The 14,351-nt window shown below is 42.7% G+C and overlaps 1 protein-coding gene across 1 annotated transcript; it reads right to left on the bottom strand.

Moving 5' to 3' along the window:
* Positions 1–1,008: 1,008 nt before the first annotated feature.
* On the bottom strand, positions 1,009–1,944 carry LOC136633550 (olfactory receptor 5A2-like). Its single transcript, XM_066609310.1, has one exon. The coding sequence runs from the start codon at positions 1,942–1,944 to the stop codon at positions 1,009–1,011; it is 936 nt and encodes a 311-aa protein (XP_066465407.1).
* Between the last annotated feature and the right edge of the window lie 12,407 nt (positions 1,945–14,351).

Here is a 14,351-nt window from a genome sequence, read left to right as displayed (position 1 = left end):
GCAGTTTAAAATTCTGTCATATGTCATGGGGAGTAATAGGAATTTTTTCTTGCTGTTATGATGAGGCAACAAAAAAAGTCATATAATGCCATCTCATACATCCACTCTCCCAGGGTAGTTTCACCCCTCAATTTCTGGCCTGTTGTGTCTATAACTCGGTCACGTATTCAGTTGAAGTCCCCACAGACCACTACTGAGACTTTGCTACTCGTCTTACTTTGCACATCACTTTATTTAGGAAATGTATTTGATTAGTGTTGGGGACATAGATACAGATGGTCCCCTACTTGCGAACAGGTTCCGTTCCAGGAGCCTGTTTGCAAGTACCTTTGTTTGTATGTCAGAACAAATGGTTGTATGGAGCAGAATCGCGGGTGGAATCCGCTCCATACAATATTGGCTGCTCTTAGAGCCGGCACTCGGCGGCACCAGTTCCGACGCCATGCCGCTCATTGGAATTGTTAACGCTTTAAATACCGCTGTCTACAGTGGTATTTAAGGCCTTAACATTTCCGACGAGCAGTGCGGCTCGTCGGAACTGGTGCCACCAGGTGCCGATTGTAAGAACATCCTGCACCTGACGTTCAGGGGCCCTGTACAGTGTCCCGCAATAAGATTGCGGGACGCTGTGCTATTGCTAGGCAGCCGGGCTTGATAGTCGCTCTGCATAGGCAGCTCTGGGGCCTTTTAGAAGGCCCCTGGCTACCTAGCAACAACACAGTGTCCCGCGATCTGACCGGACAGGCTTGATAGAAGCCAGTCCAATGCCTGCACAGTATGATTTAATGCTATAGCTTTACATCATACTGTGCAGGACAGATTGTCCGTTACTTGCGACATTCGTAACTCGAACCTTCGCAAGTTGGGGACTATCTGTATTGATAAATGTTATTTGTGCTTTTTAGGTAGCCCGACAAAATTATAACGTGCCCGTTAGGGTCGCAGATTTGTACAACAAAAGCAAAACTGAATAGTGAATGGTGTGAAATGAGGAAAAAAATATGTATATTATGGCTGACCTATTATGTTGTGCATCATTTTTCTTATAGCAACTTTCACATCACTATTTCTTAAACTGTAAATAAAGGGATTTAACAATGGTGCAATAACAGTATAGAAGAGTGATATAAACTTATCCATATTTGTACCATAAGTCGAATTAGGCCTCAGATACATTACACAACCAGATCCAAAGAATATAGTCACAACTATGAGGTGAGATAGGGAGGTGGAGAAAGCTTTCTTAATCCCTGCTGAGGAATGGTGCTTTATAATTGTGCAAACGATCCGTGTATATGAAACAATTGTTAATAGGAAAGCACCTACAACCAGTAGTAGGACAATTATAAAAGTGACAATTTCATTAAACTGTGTGTCAGTACATGCCAAGGCCACTACAGGTGGAATGTCACAGTAGAAATGGTTGATTTCATTGGGTCCGCAAAAAGGTAAGGAGAACGTAACATACGTCTGTATTGTGGGAACCATCAAACCAATGAGCCATGAGCTCACTATAAGCTTAACACAAGCATTTCTACTCATTATCACGTTATATAATAATGGGTGACAAATGGCGTTATATCGGTCATAAGCCATGGCTGTCAGCAAGTAGCACTCTGTAGATCCCAATAACACAAAACAGTACATTTGCACGGCACAGCCATAGAAAGTGATGGTTTTATGACTTGATAGGAGATTTTTTAACATGTTGGGTGTAATTGTTGAGATGTAACATATTTCTAAAAATGAAAAGTTGGCAAGAAAAAAGTACATAGGGGTATGCAGGTTAGCACTGAGGTTATAGACGACGATTAAAAACATATGAGCAGCCAGAGATATACAATAGATACAAAGAAATGAAGTAAATAGGAAATACTGCATTTCCGGGACATTGGAAAACGATACAAAAATAAATTCCATTGTTGTTCGGTTTCCTTTATCCATACCAGTAATTAAAGCCCAGGTTCTATGACAGTAAGAGGTCCCTTAAGATACAATGGACCAAGAATACAACATTTTCAACAAGCAATGGACTTTTTTGGACCTTTGTTACTTGAAACTAGATTCAAGATGCAGTATCAGGAAATCGGCATCTGTGGCATGTGCAGTCTGATAGAAAATCCAGACATTCAGCACTGGCATGTCACTGGAAAAACCCCTCTATTGCTGAAATGCATACACTGACTGCATACTTAGTCACTCTTATCTACAGTACAGAGTGGTACTGCATGTCCTGTACTGCTCTTTACCTGTGACAGGGCGAGCGCCTTCTTTGGAAACCTGATGAGGGCAGCCTTGTTGTATTTTTCTGGCACACTGAAGAAGCTCATGTCCTGTACATAGTAAGTGATTTACAGCTTCCAGCAGTTCTTTCTGTTTTGGGAGGACCTGTGTTTTAACTAGAAGAAAGTCTGTAGTTAAGTAAAAAAAAAAAAAGGGTGAAAAAGTACATAAAATAGTGTTAGATTAACAAAGCAGAATTTTTGTGGAGGTGTCAGGCATTATGCGCTCCCATGCTGATGTCCTAATAATATTGATGTCCTGATTATGTCAATATCCTTATGATTGTAGATAGAAACTTTTTGAACACGTTAAATCCAATGTGTCTTTCATTAATAATGTCCTCAAGAGTTCAGACTTTGGAGTTACTACCATGGCTGACATGAAAGAGAAACTATGTTTTGCCTGTTAACTGGTATTTTTTTCAAAAAGTTTACAACTTTACCTATTGCTTTTGCTACATGAAGAAAAATATAGATAAACTTTTTTTTTATTAAGACAATAACATTTTTCTGGCCTTGGCATGCAGAGAGAATAAAATCCATTTAAATGAAACTGGTACATTATATAGAGACAAGCAGACACCAATAATTGTGTTTATCAATGTTAATTACCCTCAGGAGAGGACAATGACAGTAGTGGTTATTTCTGTGCATTGGAAAACAATTGAGTGGCCTCCTGAATTTTAAAGTTATAAATTAGAACTATACATTCTATATGATATACACTCATTGTTAAAAAAAAATCAGGCATCTAGAAGGAGTTGTTAGAATAGAATGAAACTTTAAATGTGCGATTGTAACTTTGATATAAATGATTACAATATTAGAGCAAAAGACTAATTGACTGTGGAAAACTGGACACTTGAAGGCCGGCTCTGGAACCCTGCTGGGGTGACACTAGCTTGGAATGCTAAATGTGATATGGGTGGGCATGGAGGCATTCAGGTTCAATATGGTATTTTTGGCATATGGATCCACATTTGCTGTAACTGATCCTCTAGTTCATGCAAACTCTAAGCCTGTCAAAGCTGGCATCCCAGGTGGTCCCATATATGTTCTATTGGCGATAAATTTGACGCACTGGCAGGCCACAGAGTATGGCAATGTTGTGGAAGCATTCCTGTGACACCCTTGTGTGTGAAGTCGAGATTTAGCCAACTGAAAAATGCCTCTTGCAAGCCCTGCCATGAGAGGCAACACATGTGGCTAAAGATGTTCTGAACATATCTCTGAAGTTGTCATTGTACCTCATATTACTACTAGAGTTGACTGACTGTTATATGCCATGGTCCCACGATCATCACAATATAAATGGGCAGTATGCTGCTCCACAGTATAGGCAGGATTTCGGCGCTAATTTTGTGGCCTGAAAGGTCCTGCAGAGTATTCACACAATCACCAGTCCTGTAACACCTATCCATATGCTCCTAGGAGACATAGAAGGTGCCGTACGTTGGAAAGACCCTATTTTTCCCCTTTCCCCACAAACTTAAGCTAACTACTTGGCAACAGCTGGCTGCTGATTGACTGCTTGTCATTCTATCCCTGATTGGTAGAGTGGGAAAGGTCAGAGCCAAGAGCGGGAAAATTAGTAGGGTGAGGCAGGATGTTAGAAGGAGTTTGGGGAAAAAGTGCAGGAGTTAAGCTAGGAAGTGAAGGAGGAGTTGGACTGAGGAGGTTGTTGTTGGAGTAGAACGTGGAGGAGGTGCTCCTCAGTGTGAAGAGGATAAATGTTGTCCGGAGGAGGAAGCAAGTTTTTGGCAAGTTTCCCAATTCAAGTGCAGTGTGGAGGAGAATGTTTGGGACCTATCTTCCTAACAGTGAATTACACGAGCTCCTGTTAACACTAGAACCACCATGTTTGGGCTCCCCCCTAGGACCGCCAAGAGGACACATCTGTCCCCATCGCTATTTTTTACATTGCCGCCGTTTTACCAGAACTTTTTTGTGTTTACACCATATTTACTGCTGTTATAATAACTGACAGTGTCAGGTTTTTTTTTACCTGTGTCATTTTGGATGTACGGATGCATGGTACTTGGTAGGAGTAAGATATTCTTCTTTTGTTTACCTTGGTATACAGTGAGTGACATGTCATTTTTTTTAGCAGTACTGTACTATACAATGCTTCATTTGCCTTCTTCATGACTACAGGTACTTCCCTATAAGCTCTATTCATAGTGTCCACTATACTTGTAGACTTCTCCTCTAAGTACTTAGCAATGGTGACAGACGTGAAGAAATTATCACAAGTTACATTTCTACCTTTACAAAAGTAAGGGCTATCAGCTTCTTTACAACGAAGTTGCCAAGACACTCATTGTCGACCCTAGTCTTGTCCTTCCCAAGATAAGGGAATGCATTTCCTAGATATTTAGAATCTTTGTCTACAGCCTTTCAAAATGTCTGGCCATACTTATATCGCTTGGATGCCATGAATAGTGTAAATCTACACCAACATTTAGATGGAAAAAGTTGCTCATATAAGGACCTGGTATGTAAGAACATTGAGCATTGGAAATTAAATCATACCAAACTTCAGATATCAAGGCAAAAACTTATCATCAGTCACTTGCTGAGATCTGGTTGATTGAATTTCATATTGCAAAAATCTCATAATTTTTCTAAATCTATTGCTGCTCATAGTCCTTCTGACAAATGGAGTTCCCTATTTTTCAGACCACAGACCATCTAACTCCTGGCCCTTTGCACCAATGGCTCCCCTAACATACATTATTCTGAGAAACGCTTCTAGCTCCACAATCATGATTGACCAATCTTAACATTCTAAAACATGGCATGCTACCAATTCAGTACATATCACAATATGTTTCAGGATCTTTTCAGACATCATCAACCTCCAAGCACTGACAGATGTGTTGTTGAAGTAATGCTTTGCGTGGGGGGAGGGGGGGGGTAGGGCCAGGGTGGTCTTTGAAAGCATTCTGTTCACCCCGTCGGCCAGATGAAGCTTCCCCTACAGCTTGAACAGTCCACTGATTTCCATCTGGTGCTACAATAATTTCCATGTGGGATGACAGCATCACGGTTGGGTTGCCCACCTGCTACTCCATCATTATCTGCATCATCACCAAGGTGGTCGATAGAGCCCTCTTTTTCCTCCACGATCATGGTTTGGCGAGTGCACCCCCGGCCATTACTGACACCTCACCAATGACTCTGGACCTGCCCGTGATCACGTGTAGTCACAGTAAGCTGCTACTTGAGGAAGGTTGTGTCATCTTTGGCATGACTGCAACTGTGGCATCCTCGAACAGGCACTAGTGTCCCACTTGACGGCCATGCTGTCCCTCATGTCAGAACTTGAGATGAGCAACTGTAGTTCTTCGTCGTCACTAAAAGAGTCAAGTGGATCACCCTCAGATTCATTCGCAGAGAGGTCATTCAATGCAGCAATGATCTCTGCTGATGTCAATCCTCTCTGCCAATAAGCCATAGTGTAACACAGTACACCGGTCACTCAGCTATAGGAACCATGCAAATGACAAAAGTTATGGTTCACAGAGAAAAAAATGTTTGTGGTGTGCGGTTTGCCTACCTTGCCCATTGCTTATTCTTTCAATTAGTGGTATTTGAGACCGAAAATTATCATAACATTAAAAAACAATGAAATCTAACAAAAAAATGTAGTTACAACCAAGATTAAATCCTAGACAATGAGATGTTACTGTCAAGAGGACAAAAGTGTCCCCATGGCTGTTCTAGGTAAAAGTGAATTTTTTTCAGTGGGGGGCTGACCCGCTGACAAAAAATTTTTAGGAAAGTGATGTAGACTCTAAATGATGAAAAGTCACAAAAAAATAGCCAGCTGCAATCAAAAATTCAACAAATGTTGAGAAGAACAAATTTGAAAGGGAACAGATTTGTCCCCACAGCGGTTCTAGTGTTAAAAGTAAAGAGGGAAAGTGAAAGAGGCCCATGTTAAATCTAACTTCATCTACTGCAGAATCATCTCTTAGAAGTCAACCCTCAGATAACTAGGAGTGTGGGAATTCCTTTCAATACAAAAAGAGAGAGAGAGAATTGAAGTTTAACTTGTTGCACTAAACTGGAACTGGGAGCAATGTTATTTAAATGCAAAGCAATTCCTCCGCACATTGATGAACTGTATACATTGTCTTCTGCACATTTTACTAAAAGCAGAAGTGAACTGAGTACCTCCAGTTTGCAAATAAAAGCTACAAGAACTCTTGTCAATTATTTCTCCATTAACCCTTTAAGTCCCTTAAAGAAGAGGTACCGGCATCATGTGACAAACCACTGTTGATAATTGCTAACCATAATAACCCTTTTGCCACAGCATGCGACCGAGCCAGGCCTCCACCGCCATTGCAGGGAGAGATCGCAGAGCCACCCATGACATCCATCTTGTTTACCCGTCTTCTCCCCCACATTGGCGCACCGTGCTTGGATGTTGCACTAACCCATAAGGTGCTAGATAAAAATACGACCATTGTCAGTGCCCTAACTATACCTGTAGTTGACCCGCTTCCACTCAGTAGCAGTCCAGTTTCGTACTTCCCAATACCACTGCAAACAGAGGTGATGGTGGGTGAGTGTCAAAGGTACTGCATATAATGGGCACAGTGGAATCAAATGTATTTCACGCGAGTACCTAAAATGGTTCTGACAGACACAGGGGCCTGTAATGATGGTGTGATTGTTCTCAGTAAGAGAAACTAAGTAGTCTTATGAATATGATACCTTGACTAACAAAAATACACGATTTTATTGTAAGCTTTCAAACCTGCTCAGGGTTCATCTTCAGGCAAAATGGAACAAATCTATAGACATATTTATATAAAAACATATACACATGATCACATGGGAGGGTGCATACATGGTGAACTTAATTTGCACCAGATAAATACCAAAGATGGCATAAGAGGGCACAGACATTGTGATTAATAGCACTTAGATAAATATCAGAGGGAGATGAGTAAAACAGTAAATAATTAGTTGAGTGACAAGGAATGTGAAAGTCTATAATTTCTAAATTACTTTTAGGGGGTCGACATCAGGCCAACCTGTCACCGCCGTTCTGTGTTTCTCATTTCTTACAATCTCCACCTGTGTAAAAATCCCCCTCTGAAATTCATCAAACATGGCATATTTATCGAAGTGCTATTAATCAAAATGTCTGTGCCCTTGGATGTGCAGCCATATATGACCACCCTTTGAGTACAATTACGCAGCCATTTGTGAATCCATCTAGCAGTTGCCTCATTAATCCTATATTTCTTCATTTTTTCAATAAGGATGGTATGAGAGACTTTTTCAAATGCTTTACTAAAGACAAGAAATACTATATCTACTGCAAGCCTGCAGTTTCCTGTGTCCACCTTCTTTCCTTTTTTTGAAGATATGGACAATATTTTCCCTTCTCCAATCTTCTGGGACTTCTCTTGTTCTTCAAAAATTAGTAAAGAAATCTCTGTAATGTCCCCCTACAAAGTCAGTGCGTAGGCAGTGTGACTCTTTACAGAAGGCTGTGGGTGCGCACTCCTATTCATCTCTTATAAGATTTGGGGGACCGGATGAGTAAGAGACACAGCTGCCTGGACTCCCCATCACATAAGCTACAAGCACCATGACTTAGTTTATGGTGTTTCTAGATGATCACTGTTTCCCTTTAACTTCTCTTTGCAATTTCATAAATTAGTCCAAATAATTAAAAGTGCAAAATGGTTTCCTTTTCTAAAAACATTTGTAAAAATATACTACATAGTTGATAATGGCAGAAACATTTACAGCATAATTGTAATCTATCTGCTTACCATGCTTTTGGTGCATTCCCATCAGCGTATGCATATTTCGGTCTGTCAATATGCAGCATATTCACAGGCTGAAATACAATATAGCGCTGCGTTTTTCTGTTTATTGGCAGTTTTTTTGCACGCAATTATGCATCGTACTTACATGTGTTAAAAGAATGCTTAAAATGGGGGGCGTGGCCTAGCCTGCAGCGAGTTCGGTCGCACTGATCCAGGGCTCCCAAGCCAAGTGACTTCTGCCACATCTTTTGGCATCTTAAAGCCCTCAGGCGTTCCAACTTAAAGAAAAAACATCATCCCTGCAGGGTGAGGAGCAGATTGTGAGGTTCCGCAGCAGTTTCGGTCGATCCTGCGTGTCGGAGCCGAGCGGAGCTCAGGGGCTGCGCTCCACGCTACCGGAGAGGGGAGAGGAGAGCCGCACAGAGGCACCACTAGAAACAGCGACCTTACCTCCAGCGAGGTCCGGACATCGGGGCTGTTGTGGAGAGTCGGGGTGCAGTCCAGAGAGCGTCCGCCGACACTGCAGAAGAGGCAGCGGTGCCCCCCCCCCCGGGCGGGAGAAGCGGCTTCTGTTCAGAAGACCAGCAGGAGCGGTGAGCTCTCGGTGAGCAGAGGAGGCGCTGGGACATCGGATCGACCTGAGGTGGGAACCGGAGTGAAGGTCTGTGTACCAGCTATACTGCATAGCCTCCCCCCCCCCTCCCACCTCCATCCTTTCACCCCAAGCCAGGTTTCCCGCCTTTCTGGCCGCCATTCCCGCCATTCGGGCCGCCATTTTCCACCCCCCTCACCTGAACATCTTGCTCAGATAAAAGGAAGCACAGAGGAGAGAGCTTTGGGAGTGATCCTGCAGAGCATATTGTAGCCGATCCATCCCATTGTGAGACAGGGGAACCTCTGCAAAAGAACAAAACTCATATACCACAAACTACCAGCTACTAGGTCCCCTGACTCTCTAAAAGCTCCGTCGCCTCCCCCCCCCTCCCTCACAGGGGGTGATTTACCGCTAAAACTTGCCACCATCTTAGCCTCCTGAGGAGAGACAGAGGAGAAATCTCTGAAAGGGAGTCCACCACTACCTAATCATCTATAACCCATCTCTTCATGCCTGGATGGGCAGGGGCAGAAATAAAGCTCATTAAAGTGAACCCTATTGCTGCACAGATAAATCTGACCAGCTTCATGAGGAGAGAAAGAGCACTAAAAAGCATAATTAGAGGTATAGCAGCCCAAAACGCTTGAACATATTAACACTCCTAACCAGCTTTATAACTGCGTTGAAGACGCTGAAAAAGTGACGCTCAAATTTTTTCCAGAACTAGACTGCTCTGCTTAAAATATAAAAACAATTTTTCAGGACTCCCATGCCGGGAGTCTGTCCTGACATTTAAGTGAAGAAACTTTAAGCACGCATTAATATCCTCAGTGGACTCTGCAACCTGTAGAAGAAACTAAAAGAGCACTGCTCTAATTTTTCCAGAACTGGATTACCTAGTTCTAATTTACAATAAAATTCATTTTTTTTAGGACTCTCAGGCTGAGAGTCCGACTGCACCAAATTTTTTCTGGGCGCTGACACCTGCCTGGTGATGAGGAGCCGTATTTAATAATGGCAAACTGAGGATTGCCCGTGTGAGGGAGAGCACCCCACAGCACAATCCAGAATAAAGATCGCTGACTCCAGTACGCTACATCTCAGCGAACAATATATTCTCAAAAGTGACCGTACTAGTAAACAGAATAAAATGGTGAAAGGCATCAGAGAGCGTAGCAGTGACCCACCAGACACACCAAGGAGACAAAAAAACCAAGCAGACATGCAAAAATTCTTAAAGAAAAAGAGCACACAATCACCTGGCTCCATATCAAGATCGCAATCATCACAAAACATAACAGAACAGGAGTCCCAGGATCCAGAACTAGAAAGCGATATGGAGGAGGAGGAGAGCGACTTGGGAGCCCAAATTTCTAAATCATTTCTTCAGAAAGCTCTCCTCAAGGTCACCCAACCTATAATGACAGAACTAGCAGAAATTAAATCTGAACTGCAACAAATGGGTCACAGAGTTGAAGACCTTGAAGGATCATGCTCTGCCATCATCAAGCATGCAAAAAACACCTCCCAGGTGATTGAAGTCCACCGTACATACTTAGACCGCGCTCTTACTCTAATAGAAGATCAAGAGAATAGAAGTAGGCGATGCAACGTACGGATCAAAGGCCTTCCTGAATCCTGGGCATCAGAGTCTCTACGGAAAGTCGCAAGTGAAATATTCTCAGATCTGTTGGGTGAGGAGAGAGCAGTGCGTATTCAAATAGAACGAATACACAGAGCAATCAGACCTAAACCAAGATCAGAAGAACCTCCTAGAGATGTAATTTGCGGTCTACTCTCTTACACTGACACTAATGCAATTCTGACTGCCTCAAGAACACACCAACCGTTAAAATACTGCGATTCCCAAATCCAACTCTTCCAAGACATAGCACCCTCCACCCTGGCAAAAAGAAGGCTTCTGAGACCGCTTTTGGAGGTTCTGAGAACAAAGAATATCCAATATTCATGGCTCTTCCCTTTCGGACTCGCAATAAACACAGCAGGAAGAAGAATCTCAGTTAGAACTCCTGAAGATCTGGAACTGGTGTGGAAGAATCTGGACATTGAACCTATCGAGCTTCCCTCCTGGATGCCTACACAGTATGACCTAATCGCTCCACCACTTCCAGAGGGAGACGCTTGGAAAACAATATCCAAATTCAAATCTCCTAAGGGCAAGAAACACCCTTCAAAATAAACCCCACCAGCCCACCTGAGAGGTCTGCTTCGACGTGTGTTCGCCATTGAGGAGAATGACGCGCTGCAAGCGAAGTGGTTATGTGGCTATTGATCTTTTTGAACTTACGCTTAACGTTTTGCTGTGCATCGGAACTATGGTGCCATGAGTGGGCTGACCTGCCCGTGCAGCCAAAATTTATTTGTGGACTCACGCGACAAAGACCCTCACATCTCCTCCTTACTGCGGCGTCGAGATTTAACAGAGTACAGCTGGGAGGTGAGGGGAAGACGAGCGAGTCGTGAAGAGTGGCTTGTGGGCCGGGTGGGACCCGTGCGGTTGTACGGGGGTCGACCGTGGGGGGTTCATTCGGCCGGCGGGCTACCTGAGGTAATGTCTCCTGGAGGTACAGCGAAAGAATTCTCAATTATAGTGGGAGGAATGTGGAACTTGATATAGAGCGAGGGGATATGGCATATGTTGTTATATGTTCTCTGTTGTTGCTCTCTCTCCCCTCCCTCTCTCTCTTTTTTTTTCTCTCCTCTCTCCCACTACCTCCTGACTCTGGCCACACACGAACTTCTTCCGGATAGCGGCACACGAACTCCTGGGACGTGAAATTAGGCCCTCTTACCTCTAGAGTGGAGGGACACTTGGACCAGCGCTGACCCCACTAGAGAGAGAGCAGATTCTCGAAATCTCTGAATGAGCGACGCATGTTAGTAAGACCTCTACATACACACAACAGGAACATGACCTTCCCAAAGGGGAAGTAGTCGTCTGGTCGGGGTCATAACGACGACGACGCCCCCATGGGGCGGTTGTTGGGGTGCTCCCGATTCACACGGCACCACTCCAATAGTTACATCGCTAGGCTAACTTACTGTTTCAGTCAGTTTAAGACAGTCTTCAGTTAGACTCTCAACCCCCATTTGTTAGTTTCCCCTCCCCCCCCCCCCTCTCGTGCACACCCTTATTCCGGTCCATCTTTAGATTCTGGTCCTAATCCATCATACAAACCAAAGACCAACCTCCCTCTCAAATGCCACATCAATTCCAGAATAGGAATCCCAGCAAACAAACATTGCCCCCTCCTCAACTGAATAATACAACTGTCTCCTCGTTTAATGTGAAGGGTTTTAACTCGCCAAATAAAAGACACCATGTACTCTGGCTCCTAAAGAAAAGTAAAACGAAAATAATCTTTCTACAAGAAACGCACTTTAAAAGTAATAAAATTCCCTCTCTTCCAAAAAATTATTTTGCTCACTGGTTTCACAGTTGCAACCCCACCTCTGCGAAAAAAGGAGTCTCTATTGCTTTACATAGAGACCTTCCCTTCTTAATCCAACAACAACACGCCGACACTGAGGGTCGTTTTCTGTTTATAAGGGGCACAATAAATGGAATTCACTATACACTAGCTAATATATATGCCCCCAATACACATCAATCTAATTGGCTCATAGAGACGTTTCTGCAGCTGAAATCCTTTGCGGTTGGGCATATAATACTAGGTGGAGATTTTAACACCACACTAAACCCGCTCCTAGACTCCTCAAGGGGTAGGTCCCAGGTCTCGCAGAAAGCTCGAAAAAAAATTCACTCTGCCCTACAGGAGATGAATCTGATTGACACATGGCGATTTAAACATCCTACGGAAAAAGACTACACCTTTTACTCACAGGTCCATACTTCACATCAGAGACTAGATTATATCTTTGTCTCCGCAAGACTTTTAAACTCTGTCCTGCACGCACAAATTGATAGCATTACGATCTCTGATCACGCCCCAATACATGCCAGGCTAAACATTCTACCCAATAACAAAGGTGAATGGAGGTGGCACCTTAATGAATCTATTCTAAGAGAAGAGGAATTCAAACAAGAGATTATTAAAAGCGTTACAGAATTCTTTGATATCAACTCAAAAGACAATTCAAATTTCCCTATCATATGGGAAACCCATAAAGCATATGTAAGGGGTTTGTTTATATCCCTAGGCTCAAAACTCAAAAAACAAAAACAAAAGAAAATTGACGATCTACTTAAAAAAATAGCCTCCCTTGAACAGAAAAGGAAACTTTCAATAGTAGAAAAAACAGAGCTTGAATTAAACTCACTTAGAGAACAACTCAAATCTGTCTTAGATAAAAAATTCTATAGAGCACAAACGACTTTTAAACAAAAGATCTATGCCCACGGGGATAGGGGAGGGAAACTAATGTCAGCTCTTATTAAAAAGGCCAGAGAAAAGGCACACATTAAAGAAATCAGGAAAGCAACAGGGGAAAAAATTACTTCTACTCAGGACATTGCAGCAGAGTTTCATGCCTTCTACACCAAATTATATAACCTTGACAAAGAAACATCGCAAGCCGAATTAAAAAACAAATATGGAGGCATGGCTACATTCCTAGGAAAATTGAATTTACCCTCACTTAACACAGAAGAAGCGGAAGGTTTAATGTCCCCAATAAGCCAAGAAGAACTTACGGAAATCATAAATAGCTTCCCCAGCAGAAAAAGCCCAGGTCCTGATGGCCTGACAATACTTTATTACAAAACTCTTCAGCAGCCCCTTTTGCCCCAACTTAAGCTTACACTTAACGCTATCCTGCAGGGAGCCCCACTACCCAAACAAACACAAGAAGCCCACATCACCCTTATACACAAAGAGGGGAAAGACCCATCCCTTTGCAATAATTATAGACCAATCTCTTTATTAAACCTTGACATTAAAATTTGGGCTAAAATATTGGCACGCCGAATAGGGGAAATTATCCCAAAACTAATATCAGACGAACAGGCAGGGTTTGTAAAAGGTAGGGAAGGAAAAGACAATGCAGCAATACTTCTACACTCAATCTACTACGCAAAAAAGAAGAATATCCCACTAGTATTCTTAGGAATAGACGCTGAAAAAGCGTTCGATCGGGTCGATTGGACATTTATGAAAGCCGCCCTGGAAAAATTTAACTTCCCCTCAGGTTTAATTAACGCTATCTTCTCCTTATATGCAAATCCGTATGCGAGATTAAAGGTAAACGACACACTGTCTCAACCATTTAATATAACAAATGGCACACGCCAAGGCTGCCCATTATCCCCCACATTATTTATTCTCACACTAGAGATCCTTTTACAAGCGGTTAGACAAGACTCAGGAATACAAGGTCTAGAGATTGGAGAAGAACACATACAATCGGCAGCCTTTGCAGATGACATACTCTTCTTAATTTCAAACCCCATGCAAGGCCTCCCCAGACTGAATAGATTACTAGACATATATGGCAGTTTCTCTAATCTTAAAGTTAACAAAAACAAATCAGTCCTTCTGAACATCTCTCTGCCCCCACACAGAGCCACAGAGATTAAGAAAATATCCCCATATGTCTGGTCAGAACACCACATAGATTACCTTGGCATCAAAATTACTAATAACCTCACAAATCTATATGTCACCAACTTAGAGCCGTTACTAGAAGAAGTGACCTCCC

This window comes from Eleutherodactylus coqui, chromosome 6, assembly GCF_035609145.1.
Source record: "Eleutherodactylus coqui strain aEleCoq1 chromosome 6, aEleCoq1.hap1, whole genome shotgun sequence".
In the NCBI taxonomy this organism is placed as follows: Eukaryota; Metazoa; Chordata; class Amphibia; order Anura; family Eleutherodactylidae; genus Eleutherodactylus; species Eleutherodactylus coqui.
Note: the sequence above shows the minus strand (reverse complement) of the source record. Positions and strands in the feature narration are given on the sequence as shown.

Excerpts from the sequence above, each read along its gene's own strand:
- LOC136633550 (XM_066609310.1), bottom strand. The coding sequence starts at position 1,944 with ATGGATAAAGGAAACCGAACAACAATGGAATTTATTTTTGTATCGTTT.